This window comes from Fukomys damarensis, unplaced genomic scaffold (genome assembly GCF_012274545.1).
Source record: "Fukomys damarensis isolate Sample0158 unplaced genomic scaffold, DMR_v1.0_HiC HiC_scaffold_32, whole genome shotgun sequence".
Taxonomy (NCBI): Eukaryota; Metazoa; Chordata; class Mammalia; order Rodentia; family Bathyergidae; genus Fukomys; species Fukomys damarensis.
This window is the reverse complement of record NW_022900944.1, coordinates 39,208,186-39,233,948: the sequence shown is the minus strand read 5'-3', so window position 1 is coordinate 39,233,948 and position 25,763 is coordinate 39,208,186. Positions and strand designations below refer to the sequence as shown.

Below are 25,763 nucleotides of genomic sequence, written 5' to 3'. Positions count from 1 at the left end.
GGAAAGTGAAGAGAGACAAAGAGGCTCTGTGACTGCGTCTTTGCTATCAATTTCATAAGCCTCCTGCTGACGCCTCTCACACTGTCAAATGACATCCAGTCTATATTTGCATTGCAGTTTTTCACTGCTTTGTAGCCTCTTTAAATGTTTTTAACACACACACACACACACATTATTTTTATATTGTCACAGGCCCAATTTTTATTCCCTGCTCATAAAGCCAAAGTGTTCATGCACACTTTTAGTAATATTTTTTATTTTAAAATAGTTTTAAAGTTACAGTAATTTCAAGGCTATAATGGAGAGTTTCTGTGTGCCCTCCACCCGGGTCCCTCTACTGGTAACATCTCGCATGTGTGAGGTATACAATGGACCCTAGAGTTATGACAGACCTGACATATGACAACTGGAATGTCAGTTTTAACTTACAACCAAAGTCTTCAGTTACAACCCGAATGCCCACCACTCATATTTTCAGATGGTCTTCAACCCTTAAAGAGTTCTGAAAGGAACATTACAACATCTTTTCCTGTATGGGGTTAATTGAGAAATCCTGGACACTGAGGTCTGCCTGTATGTAGGAGAGAGACTTTGAAGGCTGTGTAGAGGAGCCCGAGCCTTCAACTGACCAACCTGAGTTACAACCAGCCCTTCTGAATGAATCGAGTTCATATGTCAAGGATCCACTGACCCATCAGTTAATGAATCAATATCAATGCATTATTAACCAAAGCTCATACTTTGTTTGGATTCCCTTAGTTCTTACCAAATGTCCTTTGTCTGTCTCACGATCTTAAGGTAAACATGTTACATGTTAGTCATCCTGCCTTCTTAGATTCATCTCAATCAGGACAGTTTTCAGACTCCCTTATATTTTGATAACGTTGACACTTGTGGATGACAGGTCAGGTAGAATATTCTTCACTTCAGGTACGCCTGACATTTTGCACTGATACCTTCCAGGGAAAGATCACAGAAGTACAATGTGATTTTCATCACATCAGTCTAAAAGTACACACTACCAATATAACATCACTCATCAGTTAACACTGATGTTAACACTGATCACCTGAATGAAGGAGTGTTGTGTCACAGTTTCCCACTGTAAATTTCTTCTCATAATCTACTATTTGGAAATAACTCACTATGTACAACTCTCACTTTAGGGGTGAGGAGTTATATTTCCCTTTCCTGAAGGGAAGCATCTCCACAAATTCTCTAGGTTTCTCCTGAACAGGACTCAGAAGTTATTCTGTTCTGTTTCGTTGGGATGATAAGAAAAGGCTACGAGGCGAAGATGGACGTGCTGCCCACGGGACAGCCATGGAAGGCAGGAAGGTGGGAAATCAGAAGAGGAGAAGCCAAAACCCACTGTGCTTTTGACTCTGACAAAATGACAGGTTCCTGGTATCCCATTCCACGCCTACTTCTGAACAGTCTCTTGAGATGCACCTCAGAATTCTCCATCCTGAAAACAAAGGCGGAAGCTCTGATCTATCTGCTCCCTTCCCCTGGTGAGGGGAGGCAATACTCCCCCATTCCTCCCCACCAGGATTTATGATCCCCATGGACTCCCAGGGTAAGAGCATCCCCAGGAATCAGGAAAAGCAGGGGCAAGAGGCCACAGTTAAGTGTGCATCTACAGCAAGACCCTGTCACACCTGAGGGAAGCCGCCCTGGGCTGTCACAACAGTGGCTGGAGAACGAGGATGTAAATGTCACACAAGAAGTGTCCAGTGAACCACACTTTCATTTGAACACTCTGAGTGAATGAGACCAAAAGAAATTTTTGTGTTGTGTTTTATTGCTGATTTTTTTTTCTGCTAGCTCTCCCCATCCTTTAGCTCTCTGCTCCCCTCCATTTCTGGGAAGGATGTTCGGGTACAGATGCAGTGGTTTCAGACAAGAAAACCATGAGCCCTGTTTTCAGTCGCTGCTTGTGCAGCCCACCAAGCTCTCGGAGTGCATGTACCCTCAGCCTACAGGGGACATTCTAATTCTAAGCCGAGTCTCGATCCCTTCACGTATGTATGCTAATATTTTGTTTAGAGTATTTTGCATTTATATTCATGAGAGAGAGTGGCTTTTAATTTTCCTTTCTTGTCTGTCCTTGACACGGTATAGTACCAAGGTTATGCTGGCCTCATAGAATAAGTTAGGGGTATTTTGATTTTTTGCTGTTCTCTGGGAATGTGTAAGGTTAGAGTCATATCTTCCTTAAATGTGTTTGGAAGAATTCCCATTTTGAAGGCTTGTTAGCCTGGAGTTTTCTTTGTTGGAGCAGTTTAATTAAGGATTTATTATCTTTTAGAGACAGAGAAACATTTTCTTTTCTATTCCTTGAATAAAATCATATAGGTTGTTTTGCAAATAATGTTTTAATTCATTTAAATTTTCAAAATTATTACCATAAATTTTGTTTATACTGTCCTCATATAAGACTTTTGTCTTCTTCGTTGTATTACATGTTTGTTTCCTATTTCATTAATTCATGCACTCTTGTGTTTTCCCTTATGTATTTTAGTTTAATTTATTGTGCTTTGTTCTTAATTCTTGAGATGGTAGTTGTATGGATCATTCATATTTAGCCTTCTTTCTCTTGTAGTATTTGAAATTAAGCTATCAGTTTTGGTATAAGTGGCACCTCAAATTTTCAGTTTATAATATTTTGTTACCATAGAGTTAAAATGTCCTCTAATTTCCTTTGAGATTTCCTTTTGAAGAGTGTATTAATTAAATTCCACACCTTTCTGGATTTTAAATATTTTTTAATTAATGATTTCCAGCTTAGTTCCACTGTAGCCGGGGCATGCAATGTATAAGATTTCAATCTTTTGAGATTTGTTGAAACAGTTTTTGTGGCCCAGAATAAATTTAGATAAACATTCTAGGTGCACTTCATAAGAATGTGGATTCTACAGTTGTTGCAGATAAACTACACATTATATAAACATAAATTATAAATGTATCCATTTAGTCAGATTTGTTACTTTTGCTGTTGAAATCTTCTGCATTTTTACAGATTTTTTTGCCTACTTGTTCAATAAACTATACCTTAACAATAATCCCATTGAATTTTTCATATCTATTTTATATTAACTATTCCTATTGCTATTTTGGCTCATTTTGCTTTATAGACTTTGAATCTCTGTTATTTAGTATTTTTTAAAAATTTTAGGCTCACTACATGATAGTCCACTTCTTTACAGCATCTTTGACCTTGAAAGCTGGCTGTTTTGGTTTCTCTTGGACACATCAAGCAGTTAAAATTTTCTGGGTGGTTTACTAGTTTCTAGAAATGTGACTGAATAATATAGGCTGAATATTTGGAGTCCCACAAAATTCATTCATTGAAGCCTTAATCCCCAGTTTGATGGTAATTTGAGATGGGTTTTGAGGAAAGAGGTAATTAAGTTTTAATGAGGTCATGAGGGTGATAGATTAGTGCCCTTATAAGAAGCAGAAGACACATCCATGTACCCAGAAAACCACTTGAACACTAAAAAGACAGCTATCAGGAAGCCAGGAAGAGGGCTTTCACCAGACATCAAATCTGCTGCCAACTTGATATTGGACTTCCCAGCCTCCAGAATTGTGGGAAATAAATATCTGATACTTGAATAAATCAGGCAGTAGTATTTTATTAGAAAAGCCTGAGCTAAGACATTTGCTTGTCTAAATTAGTACCAGATACCTTCTAGATTCAGTACCTTTACCTTGAACTGGGTTAAAGTCTTAGGTAAAATATATCATCCAGAGATTCCTGGAAGATCAGGCATTATGCTTGGAATCCCTGAAATTGGCTTCTTCCCCTTCTTTACCCATTTTCTTCTACTCCACAACTGCTGTTCCCTGGCAGCTACCCCCTAACAAATAACTTCACCTCCACCCCTGGCTCCAATTGTGCTACTGGAAGAACCCAATTTAAGATACCACCTAATCATTTAATGCTCAGTTTATTCATTGCACCTATGTGTGAGATTTTCCTACTCAGTGCTGTGAGAAATACCAAATATACCCTAAGAGAATAAAACTTATGTATTAGTAAAAATTTTTAGTTTTATTAATATAATTTAATTGAGTAAGTATAAGATACTTTATCAGTTTTAGTAAGGTCATTATTTACAGTTTGAATTCCTTTATCTTATGAAAGTTGAAGACATTTCCTAAGCCGAGAGCACCCCATGTGTGCTAATTTGAGGCGAATTTGAAGGACAACTTGCTTTATAATATTCCCCTTTCTGAGTGAATAAGTTTCTCACACTCCATGCTTTGGAGATTTCTACTGTTAAATAAATTAGAAAGAAAAGAGAGATACATTGCCAATGGAGTATTACACATAAAAGAGCATATTATCCTAGAAATCTTCAAATTCAACCTCCTACTTTTATAGGTAAGTAAAAACAGAGGGAGAAAGAGAGATAACGTCATTTCTCTAAGGCTATCCACAATTTAGTATTAAAATCTAGTTTTCTTGGTTCCCAAACCAGCAGTTTTTATCACTATAAATTACTTAGGCCTGGCAGCTTGGCACCTTTACTCAGATGGCATCATCAGGTTGATTTAGAGTTGGAGAAAGTATGTTAGAGGACAGAGAAGGACAATAAAAAGCAAGAGCAAGAGCACATTAAGGTTGTGCGAGAGAGAAGATGAAGGTGGAGGCTGGCCTTACAGAAAGGGACCCAAAAGAGAAAGCAGAATCTAAAGTAAAGAGAAAACCAAACGGTCACCCACACTGTCATCTCTGGTGTTAAATGAAGTGAATCATTACAAGTGATTCTATACTAATCTCAGAGCTGGCAGAAAACTCACCTCTGCTTTAGTGAATAGAGGATATGGGCATACCAAGAAATAAAAGATGTAAATCTTCACTCATCTTTATTTCACCTTCTCAAGGCCAGTATACAGAATATAATCTATAAGCACAAGTGACACACCACTGACCATAAAATTGATCTGGAACTTCATTCCCCAAGCCTTTATATCAAAATATTAATCTTTTTTTAAAATTTTTATTGAGTGTATTGGTGCAATCTAGGTATACAATACAATTACATTCATTATTGGAATCCTGTACCTTTACATGATAGGTCTTGATTCTCATTTTTTCCCTTCATCCTCTCCTTCCTTCCCCATTTACAAACACTTTATTTCCATTTTTTCAGTTTCTCATATTTTTTTCCTCTTCCTTATTACCTTTCCCCCACCCTTCCCACTTTCCTTACACCTTTAGCCCTTTACTTCCTATTTCACGTTATTAATTATCTCATTAGGATCTTGTGTACTATTATAGTTTTTCACACCAGAGAAACTATTCGGTATTTCAGTTAAAGAAATCTCTGTATGAACATTAAAAATAGGGAATCCTAAAATAAAACTAAAAAGGAAAGTAAAAGAGAAAAGGCAATGATGTAAAATTAAAATAATCCTTAATTCTGAAGATGAAAACGGTCCTTTAAAATATTTAAGTTGCTTCTTGCTCTTGTAGTCTTATATTATTCTCTTTTTTCATTATTTAGAGAATACTTTATTAGTTTCTGTAATCAAACCCACGTAGATATGAACTTACATATTTGATACAGTGCATTACCCCTGTAGAAATGGAAAAAAATTAACATTTCTAGACCAATATGGCTGTTAATTTCTGTACAATGCCAACTCAGCACAGTAAATTGGGATAATTTTCTCCAAAGTGTCGACAGCACAGTTAGTTTCCAAAAATTCAAATTGTATATATATATATATATATATGTGTGTGTGTGTGTGTGTGTGTGTGTGTGTGTGTGTGTGTGTATTTGTATTTATATAGAAAGACCAATAATAGCAGTAGGTTATGTATCAATAGCAGCAACAGCTTTTCCAGGTTCTGCAGTCATCTGAATGAAATTATAGACATTCAGCACACTCCATTAAAAAAACAAAAATGAAAAAACAAAGAGAAGAATAATACCCAGAAAACAGCAAAGTTCTGATGCTGTTGTGGTACCTGGCACCATTTTTTTTTTATTAGCATCTTAATCATCATCTGGAGAGAGAACATTCTAGAGTAACATCATTAAAAATAGCTCTCATAAAGCATGGTCACTACTACATATCATAAAGCAGGTACAAGATATTTTACATTCATAGAGGTATGATACAGTACTGTCCTACATCTATAATACTAGAATCAGTTTTGGTTTGAAATTTACTTTGTCTATAAATAAGATTGCTACCCCTGCCTTTTTTCTGGGCTCCTGTCACATGGAGAATTGTTTGCCATCCTTTCACTTTCAGTCTATGGGCTTCTTTTTGCACTAGGTGTTGTTTCTTGTATACAATATATTGTTGGATTTTTGCATCTTAATCCACTCTGCCAGTCTGTTTCTCTTGATTGGTGAATTGAGGCCATTAACATTATAAATGATATATTCTGACTTATTCTTGTCATGTTATTGTCCTTTTGTTGACTCTTTTTACTTTTTCTTCCGTCTCTTTTTAGTTTCTTGCCTTGCCTATTTGATTTGCTCTGTTGGGCCTCATGTTATTGTGAACTTCATTGTCCTTTTCTAGGATATTGTTTAGAATTCCTTGCAGTGCTGGTTTGGTGTTCATGAAATTTCTCAGGTGCTCATTGTCGTGGAAGTATCTTATTTCCCCATCTAGTTTGAAAGAGAGTTTTGCAGGATACATCAGTCTAGGTTGGAGGTTCTTTTCTTTTAGGACTTGGAATACCTCACTCCAGGCTCTCCTTGACCTAAGGGTTTGTGTTGAAAAGTCTGCTGTGATTTAATGGACTTTCCTTTGCATGTGATTTGTTTCTTTTCTCTTACGGCTTGTGGTATTTTGCTCTTCTGTTGGGTTTCTGGGATCTTGATTATTATATGTCGAGGTGTAGATTTTTTTTTTGATTGTAGCTAGTTGGGGTCCTATGTGCCTCACTTATCTGAATGTCAAATTCTTTCCCTCTGTTTGGGAAGTTTTCTGTCATTAATTCTGTGAACAGCTTTTTTAAGTCATTTGTATTTTCTCCTGCTACTTCATGAATTCCTATCAATCTTATGTTATTCTTCTTTGCATCATCTAGGAGTTGCTGGATCGATTTCTCATGATCCCCTACTGTTTTTAAGAGACCTCTCTTTTCATGGTCACTGACTGCAATCTTAACTTCTATATCTGAGATTCTATCTTCACATTCTTTTATTCTGTTGCATACACTTTCAATGGGATGTTTAATCTGGATATCTGTTTTATGGATTCCATTTCTTTCCTATGTTGGGCATTTATTGTTTCCATTTCTTTCTTATGCTGGGCCTTCATGGCTTCTATCGTGGTGCTGAGCTAATCTATTTTTTTTGTCAGTTTCTGTTCTAGAGTCTCGAATCACAACTTTCATTTTGCTCACTATCTCTTTGGTTATCTGGGAAATTATTTCTGTTTTGAATTTTTCTAGAGCCTGATTGATCTGTTTTGTTACTTCCTGTGCTTTGAGTTCAGGGTGTGCTGGTGATTCACTATCGGCCTTTTCATCCTCATTTGTCCTATTGTTTGCCTTTGGTGAACTGGAAGTCTGTCTTTTTGTCTTGCTTAAGTGTTTTCTCATTTTTATTTTTGTTGTCCGGCTGTCCTTGGTTTAATCTCTGGGTTATCACCCAAATCTTCCTGATATAGTTGCGCCCTAGCTCCTGGGTCTCTAACAACCCACAGACATTCTCATCTCCATAACATCAGAGAAAAAAGCTTATCGAATCAACCACAATCCTTTATCCCAACCAGCAACACACTATGATTAAGCACAACTTGGAAACTGACCACCTGTGGTAGTCACTAGTCTATCACCCTTAAACCATTTGAATTAAATTGAAATCAAGAAGCAGTCCAAAGCATGTCTGCAGTGAACAAACTTTTCAATATAGTATATTTACCATTTAGTATGGGGGCTCAGACAGATCTAGGACTCAAGACCCCTGATCTCAGTTAGCTGATGGCTGAACTCCATGACGCAGACTGACCTTGGGCTGCAAGGCCCACATTGAGTTCCCCAACCTTGAATGGTTGAACTCCACTACAGGTTTCCCATGCCCTTTCTTTATAGATTCAATGTTGGGAACTCAGAAAAATACCTCTATGACCACCTCTGCCTCTGCAGAGTGGGTCCAAAGACTGGCAAAGTCAGGAGATCTGAGAGTGTGCATGGGGGGGGATAGGGGAGTTCTAGGGGTTCAGGGGCACCCAGGCAGCTACCTTCCTGGTGCTGGAGCAATGGCGGCTCCTGGTGGGGGAAGGCGTGGCTATCCTTCCCACAATGGATCAGGACCCAGGCAGCCCTCCTGGTGCTGGAGCAATGGTAGCTCCCAGTCCAAAATATTAATCTTAAATTCATAAACTAATTTCAATTGCTTAAGAAAATTTAAATTAAACTATCATATTGCTCTCTCACTGACTTTAACCAAAGATATATGTGAATGTTTTATCTCTTCCTCATTTTCATAATGAACATACAAAACAAATATAATTCTTTGGTTTTACTTTGCTTTATTATCATCACAAGTAAACTGACCCTTCTTAGAAGGCGTATGAGAAAATCTGAATTCCCCAAGATAACCTTTGTATAAATTTGTGTTGTGTTTCGTCCTATGAGTATTGCTAAAACAGGTTAGTTGATGGGATACACCTTGAAACTTAAGACTCTGACATTGGTGTGTCCACATCACACAGTGCCATCATTTTCCATAAGACCAATGGTACCTTACTATTGCCATCACACCATTAACCCATTCTTCCAACAAAAAATGAAAGGATAGAGGTTAAATATCTTGCCCATCCATAACAAAGAAGTACAAGTGATTTAAACTGAGAATAATGAATTGACCCCAGATACATCTAATATTGAAATGGCTGCTCTTCACCTAAAATGTTACTATCCACAGGAAAGAGCCCAAAAGGGAGAAGAAGCGTGGAGAAGATGGAATTCAAGTATATGGAGAAGCAGTGCCCTCTGACTGTAAAGAGGTCGCCCAAGCTGACTGTTCCAGGATTTCGTTGGGTTTCAGCACTTGCACGTCAAGGTTGAAAGCTGTATTTCTGTAGGTTTGAGGTGGAGCTCATCTCAGAGACAAATGTGAGCATGGGCTAGAAGAACTAGATAGAGATAAGAAGAAGTCCTGGGCCACAGGCTGGATCAACATGGAGGTGTGAGAGCCTCACAATTTCAGTAATTATTCATGTGCCGTGGATTTTCTCAGCACATCCAATTTGGGCAGGATGATGTAAATATCGGGCACAGAAGCAAATAAACTGCATACATCTGTTGTTCCCCCAAACAACTCTACAAGCACAGGCCATCTCCAGGGCAGCAAGTTCATCCAGTGGTGTTCCCTGCCGGCCCACCTCTGCTCCGGGGACCTCTCAGACACATTCCCGACCCACACCAGCTGTTTCTCTTTCCCAAGGCTGAGAATACTCCATCCTGTACAAAAGTCATCTCTCATTCTTCTCTTGGTCGTGTACTGGCTATTAAACATATTAATATGACTATGTTTGGAATGTTATTATTATGAAATATATTATGTGATATCTTTGCCAGAAGGAAACATTCACCTCAAAAGAAGAAGCCATTGTTTTTATGGGGATCTTAAGCAACAACGTGCATTGTGCATACCTCAGAAATTTACTTTGGGTCTTTATTTCAACTTAATGGTTGTATGCAAACAAACATAATGATTTAGGGAAAAAAACAAAACAATCCGACAAAGAGCATTATAATTATTCATAACTCAGATATATCTTAGAATGGGAGTTATTTCTGTCAATTAATCAATAAGCTAATCTCTCTAAAGACAGATATTTGATTTTAACAACAAATTCTATAAGTATGGAGAAAACATTGCTTAACAAGTAGAATGACTCAGTTATGGCTAAAAAATAGATAAAGGGAGAAACATAGAAATATCACATTTATCAGCAAGAGGAAATATTCTGGTCTTATTGAATAGTTTAGAAAAATCTCAGTATTTATCAGTTATTGAAACAAAATGCTATATAAATAGAAGTATGTATACTTGTTTATACTCATGCATATATATTACTTTTGCTATGCACAATCATTTTCTTTATTGCCTTATTATTTTACCTCTATGCACAAGTTTATCAATAGGCTATTTGCAATAACCTATTTCCAATGTTCCCAAATGCATGAAAATAAAGACTTTCACTTGGATTATATTATAACCACAGCAAAGTCCTACAAAATATCTTTTTTATATTCCATCCTCAGAACACATGTGGATATCAAATGGTATATTAGCACCTATTTAAAGTCTGCATTGGTAATAGTAAAAGTCAAGTAATGCTTAGGATTATGTATAAATTAGTATAACTTAAAAAGGTAAGTTTTTCTTGCTCTCTGTTGATTGAAATGGAATCATTATGTCAAACAGCAGCCTTGTCCTGACTCCCTTCCCCTAGTCCTGGGGGCGCCTATCATTTTCTCAAGATGATCCCTGGTACTTCCTATCCACTGCTGTCAAATAAATGAGTTGTTTCTCCTACCCTATCTGACCATCCTTTGCCACTTTTCCTGAATCCTCAGGAAATAAGTTACTTTGTATCTGGGACAGTGAGAACTTCAGTTATCATTGTAGGTTATTAAACATGACCTAGTGATTCAGCTGGACACCCTTCCATTCCTCAACACTACAAGGAATGTTTCAATACTAGAAATAATATATAGCCTTTAATAATAAATCACTCAAAATCTGACATTCCTTTATGAGCACTTCGTGTAATTAATAGGAAAAAAAGAAAAACTAAATAAAAAAGAAAAATGTAATCAAGTAGGTTGACAACCAGGAAAAGATAATTAAAAGGATCCTGTTTTGTTTCTCAGTTTCATTAACATGCAAATGAGATTCATGAAGTTTGATATTGTGTTTCAGCAAGAGCTACAGAAACAAATTAAGAATGAAAATGAGTCCCACTGATGGAAACTCCAGATGAGTATATAAATTAATGAAAAATATGATTGTATCCAATTAATAAAATATATTTTTTCTCACTTACTGGACCTCAACAAACAAAATAAAGATACATAGATAAATTTTGATTTTTTTTTTTTTGGTGGGCCACAGTCTGTAAAAGCTATCATAACTCACATGAAGTGGTGGTGACAGTTAAACTTTGCTTTACTTTAAAGAGAAATACAGGATGCTGACTTCACTCTCAGATCAGGGCTGTGATACCAACATTCCTATTGGGAGAGCCATGGCCACAGGATCTAGAGTAGCCCTCAAGGAGGCTAAGAGAGTCCACCTGCCTGGTACCTCAGGGACTCCAAACTGCAGATAGAAAGACACTGTCCTATGTGACCGACAATTGTCACTATAAGTCACTTAATAGGAGCACAAACACATTCAAGTGTCCTCATAACACACACAAACGCACCCACACACACTCTACTTGTCACATTCAAAGTTCAACATGCTTAAACATTAAGCAACAGCACCAAGGTAACATCAAGGTCAAATTGAAAGGAAAGGCTAACGTGGCATGAAAGAAAGAGGTAAAAAATGAGAGATACCTGTGTTTAATAATATGTGGTTCTGGCATTTATTTTTGTGGCTGTTAAAAATATTCTCTACGCTCATATCACCACGTCCCTTTCCCTCAATGTGTGTGCAGATGATTATTACCTCAGCATATCATGAAAAATGATCACTATAATACCCTTCCACTAAGAACACAGTGTTTTGAAACTCTTATTTCTACAGCAAATGGTATTTAATTATTCCTCCTTTGTTTTAAACACATTCAAGACATCTAACCCAACCTACCTAAGAAGATAATAAACAATATGAACTGAGGATTCCTAAAGGAGTATGAAAGCTTTATGAAGTTCCTATTCCTCAAAGGCAAAGAAAATCATGTCAACCACATTGAGAATTAAACAAATTGAGGGATTATTATTATTTTAAACAATTAGCATGTTTTAAAATTATATCTCATAAAGTTTTTTAACTTGAAATAGAAAGCCAATTAAGTTTTCATCAATATCAGATCCATAATGACTGCACACTAATATAGAAAATGTATTTTATAAGATGCATAAAAGGCTTGCCAGATTGAACAAAATCAGTTCTTTTGATGTTGAAATGATTACATTAGATTTCCAAGTAAGAGGTGTCCTTTTGCTGGTCCAGAATGGAGGCTAGATGCCATATATATCTCACAAGTTTTAACCATTGGCTTACTTAGAAATGTACGTGTTTTTACAATACATCCTTTACAATGATTTTTATTAAAACAGAATGGAAAGTTAATGACATTCACCATCAGCCAAACAGAGGAAAGAGACAGACTCACCATCTCTTCTGTTTAGCCTGGCAAAGCCAGGACCATGACTGCTGGAGAGCTCAGAAGAACTGCTGAAGGACGCTTGAGGCAAAGCCGATACAAGAGGATCATCACAATCATCTGTAGGGGGAAATGCCACATTCAGGTTAGAAAAGCACTGCCAGCTCTCTTGGAATCCATAGATGCAAAAAACAAACAAGTACAATATCAAAATGTAGGATCTAGGCTCTCTAGGATACTCTACAGATGTTCTAGTAAGTTTAATAAGAAAAAAACACTTATAGACAGGATGATATGTCAATAGAGAACAAAAATGACACATAAGTTACAAAATTATATCTTATGATGCAAATGTTTAAACAAATCCAAAAATTCTTCATCATAAATGATAAGACAGATAAATGTAAATATATTATCATTAAGAATCTGAGATTTCTAAAAGATGTAGAATAAAAAGTCACAAAATGTATAAAGTACATGAAACATGAACGTTTATAGAATTAAGGAAGCTTGCAGAACATATACAAGAAACATCAAAGGCATATAAGAAAGAAACATACTAACCAGGATTTAATCAGTTTTCCAAATGGAAACATAAACCACCTTAACTCAGTTAAGAAATAGACTAGAAAAAAATGGTACAAGGCTGGACCAGAGACTTCATGGCACAGAACCTAATTATAAGCTGATACTCAAACTTACTAAAGGGAAGCATAAATCAGGACTGCAATTGAATACTATTTTTCAGGCAGTCAGTTAGCAAAGTGTAAGCAGTCAATCAAGAGAATGCATTCAGAGAAACTCCAGTACTGCTTGTTGGAGTACAAACACAAGTGACTGCTTATAAAAAAAAAAAAATTGTATTTAGCTTATACATTTGAACTTTTGCATAGACCATGTTCCACCAGAATTATTGAGAAATAGGTCCTTCTGGATGGAGCCTGTCCTTATGAACCAAGGACTCAAGGAGCTTTGACTTCTTACTCATAGGTGTTGTGCCTGAATTGCTGTTGTGTGTACATCGGGTGGGGGGCATTTCTGCATCTCCAGTGAAAAGAAAAAGTTGCAAAGCACTGAGCTTCAAAAACAGCATCTCTGCACTCACAGATATGTACAACTTCGCTAATAGCAAAAAAACCATTAACCACCCATAATCCAATGGCCAAACAACAGATAAATAAATCATACTACCGTTAACAGTAAAACAATACACAGAAGTAAAAAGGAACTAAAGCAATGCCAGAAAAAAAAAAAGTTGGATCTTAGGAACAAAATCACTGGTGAAAAGAACTGAGTTACAGAAGACCATATAATATATGTGAATACTTATGAGAATTTAAAAAGCAAAGCTAAGTAATATATTACTTGGAAACATGACTTTAAAAAAACTATTTTAAGGACCGGGGATTTGGCTCAGTGGTGCTACTACCTGCCTCACAAGTGCAAAGGGCTGGAGTTCAATCCCCGAGAACACCCCCCCAAAAAAAAGTATTTTAAGAAAAATATGAAAATCAAAATTGAAGACTGTGTTTACTTTTGGAAGAAGGCAAAAATCAAGATAAGAGAGCACACAGATTAACGAGATAGAATCGGTTATGTTTTAATTTCTAGTATAGATGAACCACTCATAAGTTTGTATTCAACTATGATGTTTTATACACACATATACAAATATACACAAACACAAAGGTATATATAAATATGTTATAAAGTTATATATTAAAGTATATAGATATATTTTATATCTATCCTCTTGACAAATATATTGTTTTTAATAAACTATAAGGAGAGGGGGAAGAATAATTATTAATTTCATGTTTACCATGATATCCATACACATTTTTTTAGCTAACTACATAATCTATGTAATCATTTTATATAACCTTTAAAGTACTTGTCCTTTCTTTCTACAATTAAGATGTTCCAGTTTTTACTCCAATCAGAAAAAAAATACTCTTCTCATATTTAGCATACAGTTGTAAGTAAAAATCATGTAGGATTATTGTCCCAAATGTTTTAACTGATGGTAAACAATTTCATTTAACTTTTTAAATTAATACAAAAACTACCTAGATTTGCCTGAGATTTTATGAAGCTTTTCCTGCCTGAACATAATTTGTTCTTGAATGCCTTTCATAAGAAGTTGCCTAAATAGCATTTTGTTTTTTAAGATTGTCTTGTTATCATTTAGAGTCCACTTTTTCTTCTTTTGTACCTTAAATTCTTTTGTTAACTCTTTAAAAAGACAGTTTCTGCATGTCTATTGATTGGCTTAAGTACTAACACAAGCCAATCTACTTGTAATTCAAGTATTAAGGAATATATACATAAAAAGGAATTCAACCCATGGAGTGTGAAAAGGAAATCTGATTGTATCCAATTAGACTAGCAACAACCAAAACCTGTTTTTGTATTGTGAAAACTGTGGTGATGTTGCACACGCAAATGAGTGTATTCCACTTGCAAGGGAAAACACACATATGTGTTGTATCTGTTCACTAGAACAGCAGTGAATTTTGGCTCTTTATCAGTATGCAGGTGTGCGATGAAAAAGGGTATTTAACTGAATTTCACAATCAATTATGCAGATTCCAATCGATATTTTAAATGTAAAATGCCTCTCTGGTGCAATCAGTCTAGAGAGTACATATTTATTGCCCATTTGTTTTTGCCACCTATAAATTGAGAATCAATACTGTTCCACTTTTAGCTTTAAAAGAATGGAATTAAAATGAGAGAAAGGGTGCTTTTCACACTTGATGAGACAGGGACATGTAACATGAGAAATGGATCATGGAAGGGAAGTTAGGGGCTTCTGATGTTTGGTAAAATTCCAGTTGGCCTTGGTGATTACATGGCACGATTCTTTACTATGAGCTTATATTCTTCCATGCATTTTAAAACTTTAGCAATAAAATAGCTTAGTTCTCATGTAATTGTTAATAACTAATACATGATTAGCAAGCATTCTGTGCTAAAAACTCATAATCCTGTCCCTTGTACTAACTAATCATGACCTCTCCTTACAGAGTAATTAATATTATTATCTTATAGATGAGGTCATTTTGGCATAGAACTTGGCCCCTTTGCTTATCTCACTGCGGAAGAAACATGATAACTGTAAGTCATAGTTTTCTTAGATTCTAGATTCTGGACCTCAACTTGCTTTGTAAATATCATTTCTTCAGGTCTGGGGAGTAGGAATTTCACCAGACACTATAGTAGCATGAATTAAACCTGTCTCAAGGACTGTGCACTCCACTTCCAGGTCCCAGTTTTAGATGATTAGCCAGCCTGAGGACAATACTTCTGCTCAGAGAGATCCCTCATCCCTGACATTTAACAAAACCTAGAGACACATTGGTCACCACTACTAGGGGCAGGTACCACCAGCTTCTGGTACCTTGAACACAGAGATGTTGCTAAAGATCCTAAAAGGCACAGGATTACCTGGTCCCAAATGTCATTAGTGGTGAGGTTGAGATATACTACTCTAGGATCTGGTAAAAGCAACTCAAAAACTAGTCTTCTGCTACAGTAATCTCTCAGATAGAATTCCTTAATTTCCTTTAACGTTTCAGTGATTGTTAGTTTGAATTTATAGCTTTTCACATGCAAACAAAAATTCTTCGGAGTATGGGCTTTTGAAATCTGAAATACTATAACACACTATTTTAGCTCAAGATTAAATGTATTTTTTAAATTAGGTACCAGATCATCATAGTGCCCCTGACTCTTTACCACTGGACCACAGAAAGCATTCTTGGTCCAAAGAAGCAAGAGGGCAGGAAGGCTGCATTAACTGGTGAAATGTAATAATAATACAGTAACCAAACATTTTGTGGAAGCTTGTGAAATTCAAAATGGTAGCAGAGCACATTGGGTTAATCATTGTTTTCTCCTAACAGATGAAGGAATGAACAACACTCATTCCTCTATGCTTTTCTAAAATTATATTACATTATTTGACTTTTTCACAATCAAATTAAAAATTTCAGTGTCACCTTGGAAGCAATAAAACTGTAACTTTTAGACTTTTTATTTAAAAAATACATTTTGATTACACCTAGAGAGTTTTAATGAATTCTGTTAGACTATCCATATTAGGTAATTTTCATATACACATACAGAAAAAATACATGAGTCTATGGCTTTCAGATCAATAACCCAGAAAAGTCACTACTTAGTCATAACATGAGTGAAAAATTTAACCATCAACATTAAAAAGACAGTAATAAACTAGATCTCTGGCAAGTTGTATGTATAAAAACACTCAATAGCCTCTTACAAATAAAGACACAAACTATATTGAAAGTATTTTAATATAGCTCAATAAAAAGTAATTTAATTTCACTTTACAAAGGTTTTAATGCATAATTCTCATAAGTAAGTAAAAGCTGTTGAGTTTTTAATAAAAGTAATTTAATTTTCATAAGCGGTGTGTAATATTACCTGTACCGAGATAATAGGTGGATGTGATTGGGTGCTTGCTTTTCAGCACATTACATCTATTAACTCATTTTGTCTTGACAAATAACCTCTGCTATTTGCTACTATTTACTCCTGAGAAAAATAAGGAAGAAGGGATACAATAGGTTCAATAACTTACCCATGGACACATTACTGTGCTAATAGGTAGCAAAAACAACATTAGAACGCAGGTGATACAGTACTAGATCTTATATTTAGAGTCAATGCATAGTTGAAATAAGTACTGATAACCAGAATTATACCTGACCAAATGTTAGGGTTGATTTTCAGTAACAGTCAGCTTAGCTGTCCCTGAGTAACCACGGTCTTTGTTATTTTGAGATCCTGTCAAATCAGTTGCATGCTTACTAATGAATTATAGTTCTCAATGAATGTGCATGAGACAATAGGAGAGGAGAAGAAGCAAATATATTTTAAATCTTCTAAAATTCTCACACACTAGGGGCAGGGTGGGACCTATGATAGTGAGATTTGAAACGCCAAAATTTCATTATTTTCAGAAACAGTTTTATTTAGATCCAGTCCAAATATTACAAAGCAACAGATCTAGTATTAAAGAATGGCCTTCCTCTCACAAAATCTGAACAAAATGTTTAGTCCTGGCTATATTACTGAAAATGTCATCTAGGTGAAATTTGAAATCATCATCTAAATTAAAAGACAAAGTATGGATTTTTTTGGGGGGTACTGGAGATCGAACTCAGGACATCTCTGGCCCCAGTATGGAATTATTTTAACATACACTATCGAAATAGATTACGTATAAGGCAAGAACTTTTCCAGAAATTTAGACAATGACATTCTCTGCCATAAGTCTAGTCTGACTTAGTTCTACACATTGTTCAGGCTTAATTTTATGATCACAGGTGGAATCCTGTCTTCTCACCTGGCATGACATGGGACCCGGTGGCTGGCACATCTCTGTTTGCTGCCCAATGAGAGACGATGAATACACAGATGCCTAAGGATGAGCCATAGAAAAATAGAAGCTATAGCAACAAGCCCCAAAAGCCAGCCTAGTATTTACAGGAAGCCAAAAACTCACTCCTCCATTAGTTGGCCCCAAACAGCCAAGAATTGGCTGATGACTTACACCTTCCCTAATTTTTGTCTCTGTTTCCAATTTCGGAGTAGCTATGGAGAAAGCCTACTATATTCTCCTAACCAATCACATATGACGCCCCACTTCGGCTTAGCTTGTCTACAACCTCCCCGTGCTAACAGCCACCAATCAGGACACACCTGAAGCCTTCCCTCTTTCACGTTCTGGGAAGCATTCCTCTCCTCTGCCTTCAGATAAGTATCTGCCAAAAATCCAAGGGAAGGTAGCTAACTCCCTTGCCGGAGCAAACTCGAATAGCCTCTTCTCACTCTCATTTGGGTGGTCTGCATTTATTCCCACACCACTGAGCTCTTCTATCTCTGCCAACTCATCCACCCAGCTGCAGTCACCCAGGAATCTACGCCATGCCCTACAACAAAGCCACCAAGCCCATTCTGGGGACATATCAAAAACACGGGCATGTTTGAAACACCATCAGTTTCCTGATTTAAAAATATACACTAGGAATCAGCTCCAGGTTGTCTTAGGTATGGAGTCTGCTCCTTCAGAAGTTCACCCCGGCTGCACAGCAGAAACACACGAGTTGAGATTTAAAACTTCCCCCGCCGCATCCTACAGCCAGGACCGCGCTAGCCTGGGAAATGCTAACATAGGCTTGCAAATTAATCCCTGTCCAGTGGAAAGTTTCACTCCTTTCACAGTCTTTACACTTCTCCTTCTCTTCCACGGGCTGTTTGAGGACTAAACATCACACTGCACTCCTCTCTGCCTAGGAAGCCATGTGGACTGTTACTGTATGGAGGCAGCTATCACAGCGCGACATTCTGGTGAGAAGAAAAAAAGAAAAAACAGTATGTACTAGGGGGAAGTGATGATGCAAATGGGCTTGAGTAAAATATAATTTTTCACAAGAGCAGGTAATAAAATACGAGCGTGTGCTGGCCTCATCTCTCAAATTCTCATCGTTACCGAAAATAACATTTCAATTCAATTAAATACCACTGAGGGAAGACTAGTATGAATTCCTTAGCTTCTTTGAGTCTAAATTTGACTTTGACATGAAAATTAACATCCACTTGAGGATACTAGTTTTAGAGATACTAAGATAAACACCAGCTTCTAACTCTGTCAATCAGTGGTTTAAATCTAAAAATTAACATATTGCTGCAATTTAAAACAAGTAAATATTTATCAGTGTGATTTCCTAGAACTAAGCTAAGGACAGGGATGATCTTGCAGCAGTTTATACACTTCTATGCATTTTCTCCCATATAACCATGGGTGGGTTGCATACATAATTGTTAACACTGATTATCATGGGGTAAGCTTTCATGTGGACATAAACACTGGCGTATGTGCTCCAAGTTATAGCTTTACTTTAAATAGCTTCTCCAATGAATCTTCACAAATTAATGGATTAATGGGAAGGCAGTTAACTTTTAATGACAGCACAGCCAGAGGCTGATTGATTTTAGTTTTAATAGCAACTACTTAAATTCTAAATATTGAGACAAAGACACCTACAAATCCACCAAAGACCAACCAAAAGTGAAGGGGTAGAAGAAATACGTTTTCAAAAGTCAAGAGAGCATCAGAGCTACAGGAGTCTGCACACATTACAGACTTTTATTGACAGATCATTTGGCAAGATGTAGGACCATGTCATTGAATTGACATCAGGAATAACACAAAGAACAACACAGATGTGGCTTTTCTTTAGTTTGGACATATGTATTAAAGATAGATTCTCATGCAAATTAATGGATCAAAAGTCAATTTTCTGAAACATTACAATTTTTGCCCACAATGATTACATCAATTTCCTCACATCTTGATTAGATTTATTCATTTGATAGGTGAACAAAATTGTATCTGCTGTATTTGTAGTGTTGCTTTGGTTAAGCAGTCAAGCAACATTTCTTCCATATGTTGTCATCCATTCTCAAATTTTTTTTCAGATTGTCTATTATTATGCTCTATTTTTCCACTTTAAAAACATAACTTAAATTAATTAAAATATTTTATATGTTTTTGGCCAGAAATATTCATTTTTAATGCTTTTTCTGGTATCAACCTCATATTTAGTTTTGTTTATGCACTTTTATTATTCAATGAAGTAATTTTGTTACTGCTGCTGGGCTGTGGGCATGTGGTTACCAACTGTAAGCAAACATTTCCCTTTGTAAATAAATTTCTTTCAGCAGAAATGAAATAGAAATAGTATGCATTCATTTTAAAAAATCATGGGCTTTGGATTCAAAGAGGACTCTCTTCAAATTTTTGATGTGGTACTTCCTGGGATTTGATACATAAGCCTCCAACTTAATGTGCCTCTACCCATTACTCAGATTAAAAGTGTTCCCTCCATAATAGGACTTTGAGAACTTCCTGATATAACAAACCCAAGCTCTTAAACACAGAGTAGGTACTCAAAATAATTCATCTCCTTCCTTCTGCTTTCCAATACTAGAGAGTAAAGAAAAATGTGTTATACCAGACATACTCAGATACCTCATCTTGGACAAAGGAGCCAACCAACTTCACTGAAGGAATGATAGCCTCTTTAATAAATGGTGTTGGAAAAACTGTCTTTCTACTTGCCAAAGATTAAAACTAGATCCCTATCTTTCATCATGCACTAAATTAAAATCCAAGTGAGTTAAGATCTCAATAACAAAACAGAAACACTAAACTTACTGGAAAATAAATTAGGTAGAACTCTCAAAAACATTGACATAGGAGAAGACTTGGTAAACAAATCAGCAGCAGCAAGAGAACTCGCACAAAGAATCAACATGTGGGATCTCATTGTATTAAAAAGTCTTTGCAGTGCAAGAGAAACCACCAACAAAGCTCAGGGACAAACTACAATGTGGGAAAAAAAACTACCAGCTACTCCTCAGACAAAGGACTACTACCTAGAATATATAAAGAACTCAAAAGAATCAGACCCCCCAAACACAAAGACCCGATTCAAAAATGGGCATCTGAAATGAACAGACATTTCTCAGACAAACAAGTAAAAGCAGTAAATAAATATATGAAAATATGTTCAACATCACTGATCATCCAAGAGATGCAGATGAAAACACACTGAGATTCCACCTTACTGCAGGAAGAATGGCTTCTATCAAGAAATCAACCATTAACAAATGCTGGCAGGTCTGTGGGGAGAAAGGAACACTTCTCCATTGTTGGTGGGAGTGCAGACTGATGCAACCACTGTGGAAGTCAATATGGAGATACCTCACAGAACTAGGACTAGAGGTCCCATTTGACCCAGCTATTCCTCTGCTGGGTATCTTTCCAAAAGAATTAAAAGAATCATACCACAGTGATATATTCACATGCATGTTTGTAGTGGCATAATTTGTAATAGCTAAAACTTGGAAACAACCCAATTGCCCATCAACTGGAGTCTCGATAAAGAAGATGTGATTTCTCTATAAAATGGAATACTACTCAGCCATAAAGAATGAGAAACTAGAGACATTTATAGCTAAATGGATGCACATTAATGCTATACTCTTATGTGAAATAAATAGGACACACTTGAGTAAATACCAAATAGTTTCTGTGGTGTGAAAAACTAAAAGTGTAAATAAGGTTCAAATGGTATAATTGATAGTGCGAAATGGGAATGTGAAAATAGCTAAAGTGAAAGTGGGAGAGGGGAAAGTAAATAAAGGAGAAGAAAAAATGTGAAAAATGGAAACAAAGTCTTTATAAATAGGGAAGGGTGAAGGGGATGAAGAGAGGGCAGGGATATGGGGAAAAAACAAGAACCAAGACATATCATGTAAAGGTACAAGATCCCCACGATAAATGCAATTGCTTTAAATGTACCAATAAACTTCATGGGAGGGGAAAGAAAAATGTGTTCTTTTAAGGGGTTATTAATATGTTTGCCTTTAATGCACCACCTTGAAAATTAGTCTGATAGATGAATTTAGAACATTTGTAGAAACAAATATTCATATCAACTACTGTATCAGCCACAGGAAAACTGAAAACAATCTGGACTGCGCCCTCTGACATCTCACATTCACATCCTTTGACTTCAGTACCATTTACACGTTCTATATTAATGCTCTTGTGTTTTACCATAATCATTCCAATTAGATGCTTCACAATTTCAATGGATGTAACCCCATCAATGTTTTATTGAATTACCTTAGGATTTTGTTTGCTTGTTCATTTTCTTAGAGATCAGAGGGTCAGAAAAAAATGGATTCTATAGTAAATCTCTTTTTTTTCCTACAGTGGATCTTAAGAGCCTACCCTTTATGTATAGTGGGAAAATGTAAAAGAAAAGACAGATCCTCTAAAAGTAGAAAGAAATTGATGCGAGTCTGCAACCTCATGAAGAACGGTGAGTCTTGTCTGATTGCCAGTCTGGACACCATCACTCATTCTCTGCTGCTAAGCTCTGTAAACTCACTTTCAAAGGCTAAGTTCTGTCCCCGCTCTGAGTAATTAGTAACAATACTCAAATATACCTTGATCTCAAGAGCCTTAAATATTTTTAAATAGGCAATGAAAGTTAAGGACTAGGCACTCAGAGTAAGAAAAACAATGAAATAAACGTAAGGAAAACACAAGGAAGGAATTAGTGAAAATGAAAGCTAATCAAATAGAAAACACAGTAACAATAAAAGAAATAAATCTAAGATCTGGTTCTTTAGGGAAAAAAGCATGACCAACTATACAAAACACACCCAACTCTATTCTAATGAAGAAAGCTCAAAATGTTTATATTGAAACCAATGTTTACATTAAACAAGGAAATCGTAGAGCAAAAATAGAGCATTTTTCTTTTCCTTTTTCTTTTTAGTAGGTTTATATGAAAGCTTTTGATTAAATTAAAATAGATAATTGTTTATTTTTCACATCCAAGACAGGAGAGTAAGAAAAAAATAAATGTCTAAGGCATCCACTTACTATTGCTACAGTAACAAATTGCTGTATCTTCAAGGAACACAAATTTATTCTCTTATAGTCCTAGATGCTGGAAGTCCAGAATCAGTCTAAATGGGCTAAAAGCAAGACGTCAGGGGTTTAACATTCCTTCTGGAGTCTCTAGAGGAGAATTTTCTTCCCTTTCTAGCTTTAAGAAGCAACTTGCCCTCCTTAGCTCCTACAGCACTCCTGTGATCTAGATGTGATCTAGATGGACTTGAGAAATGTCTTGGAGATTGGTAAAGTACACTCCCAAGTGTGTCTGGATGGATTATGGTAATGTGATCTTGGGGACTATATCTGGCCCCTGGCCCTTTCCTCTCTGGTTCTTCTGGAGCTCTCTGCTTCATGGATGCCATGAGTTGAGCAGCTTTTGTTCACCACACCCTTCTGCCATGATGTTTCTGCCCTGGAGCCAGCTGACTATGAAAACAGAGACTTTGGAAAATTAAAGGTGTCAGCAGAGAGCTTGTAGTATCTGGGATATGATAAGCGCTATGGTAGTGTTTATAATTACTACTTCAAGTGTTTATTACTATTCAAAAAGTTCAACAGCTGAAACTGAAGAAAATTTAGTCACAAAATATGTAAGAAGAAAGGAGAAAGAGAAAAGGGGTAGCAGTCAACATTCCTAAGCACATTGTTTCTCTTCTCTCTAAAACAAAGGGAGGTTTACAGGATTATTCACCAAAAAGAAAGTAAAAGCTGTCATTATGATGCACTGTTCATCCATTAGTGAATGCTTTTTAATGTTCCAAAGGGCTATATTTTTCTTTATGCCTTTGGGCTTTAGAATTGTTGGTTTCTGAGGAATTTTAAATTGGGTATAGTACAGAGATCAAGACCAAGACGTCTCAATTCATTAGGAAAAGTGGAATGAAACTCAGAGAACATGAGTATCTCTTATTTGGATGCTTTTGATGATACAGTTAGAATGTTTAGAGCATTCACACTGCTGACTACACCACACGTATATGAAGTTACAGCGCCAATGTCCTCCTAAGTATTTCCATTAACTGATATTTCCTACCTCAAATTGCCATGTTTTAGAGTTGATTCCTGGAGGGAAAATTGACTAAATCTGAATTCAATTCTTATTCTAGTCATATTAGATGGTATTTTGACATCACTGAACAAATACTCCATTTTATTACTAAATTATTTCAAGAGTTGTTATTTGTAGCTCCAAATCTCACACTTAAAGATAAAGGCTGAAATGCTTCCTGGTGATAAGAAATTTTCTACAGACAAATATATATTTAATAGGGGAGTACATAAAGCTATTTTAATAAACAGCTATTTCTCACTAAGGAGGCAAAAATCAAGCCAACTAGAAACAATACGCTTTTCTGAGAAGAAACATATGAGATTAGATGGAAGCTATTTCCATTTCATTGGCTAAGATTATTGTGTTTGATTTCATAATCAAGCAAGGGACAAGCTTGGCTGGCCTTGGAGGATCATTTCCACTGTTTTGGCAGCTCAGCTAAAAGCTGGCTGAGCAGGTGCAAGTCAGCTCAACTGCAGAACAGTTCTGAGCTCTCCAGCCACCCACTTCCAACAATGCCATGCTCCATACCAGGGAAACACCATTATTTCCTGATCTCCCTAAATGTAGTGGTGCTGTGGCCCGGACTCCTTTCTGTTAGAAAGAGAGCTGAGTATATAGGCCCTTCAGTAGGCAGAATTCTAATTTGGCCTCTGAGACCCGAACCCTTTCTTGTACACACCTTGTGCAACTGCTTCCCCTTGAAGGCAGACAGAACTTGTGAATACGTTTAGGAATCACTTCTATATTTTTGTCTGACAAAAGAGGTTGGGAGGTGGAATTAATTAATAAAAATTCTTATTTGAGTAGATGTTCAAGTACTGAAAAGTGAAATCTTCCAGGGTGGGTCTGACATAATCAGTGGAGTCCACCAGAAAGTCTAAAGATCAGAAACACAGTAAGACAGAGAAACAGGAAGCATACAAGCCATGTTGAGGACAGAGCCACGTGGCAGGAAATGGTCTGTGGCCACTAAGACTTGAAAAAAGTCCTCAGTTGATGACAAGTGAAAAACTGACAGCCTCAGCTGCAAGGAAACAAATTTTTCTAACTAACATGTAAATGTGGAGAGACCCTAACCTTCAGATGAGATGACAGGTGCCTTCTTAATCTTTTAGGTCTTTCATTTCTTCTTAAAAACTGTTGTGACCCTTGCTCTATCCTGATAACATCCCTCTATAACTAAACCAAATACTGGTTACTCATTTGCATCTAGGTCTTTTCACATACCTGAGTTCACCTATTATTTTAAAACAACATGATATTAATTGCTACTGTTATATTAGATCTAGCCTTGAACTATTAGATCATAAGTTACTTAAATTGAAAAATAAATGTTTCAGCTATTGTGCATATCCCATTCTGAACCACTCAGGCTTAAAACAAAATTTCAAGAACATAAATGTGGGAATGTTTGTCATTTGACTTTAAAACTTAAAATGATTTATTTAAAACAATCTTGAAGCTTTATAACAACATATTACAAGGTTATTATATGTCATTTTGTTTTTCAAGCCATCATGTTTAAAATCTGATAATTCCCATATAAAAGACAAGATTCAGCAGCCTCATTCAAAATTTTATTTTGTGCTTTTTTAATAAAATTCTATTCTTAGTTTACTAGAAATAGAAAAATATTATACAGTTTTTACTTTGTTCCCATGTCAGTCAGTTACTATTTTCAGCTTAATTCCTACAAAATGCTGTTGAATGGAATAAATATTTGCTTTTACTTCACAACTGCACAGGCAGCCCACTGGAAAAGACACTCTCTTTTACTTATTGTGATGATTAATCTTTTTTTTTTTTTTTTTTTTGACAGGGTCTCACTATGTAGTTCAGGCTGCCCTGGACCTCACTGTGTAGCCCAGG

General features: G+C 36.2%; 1 protein-coding gene across 1 annotated transcript in view; it reads right to left on the bottom strand.

The window, feature by feature from the left end:
- The window catches only part of Cntnap4 (contactin associated protein family member 4), a 258,872-nt gene that overhangs the window by 198,965 nt on the left and 34,144 nt on the right, over window positions 1–25,763 (bottom strand). The window contains exon 2 of the mRNA XM_010609481.2: window positions 12,340–12,450. Coding sequence (XP_010607783.1) covers window positions 12,340–12,450 — 111 coding nt within the window. The remainder of the gene's footprint in view (window positions 1–12,339; window positions 12,451–25,763) is intronic.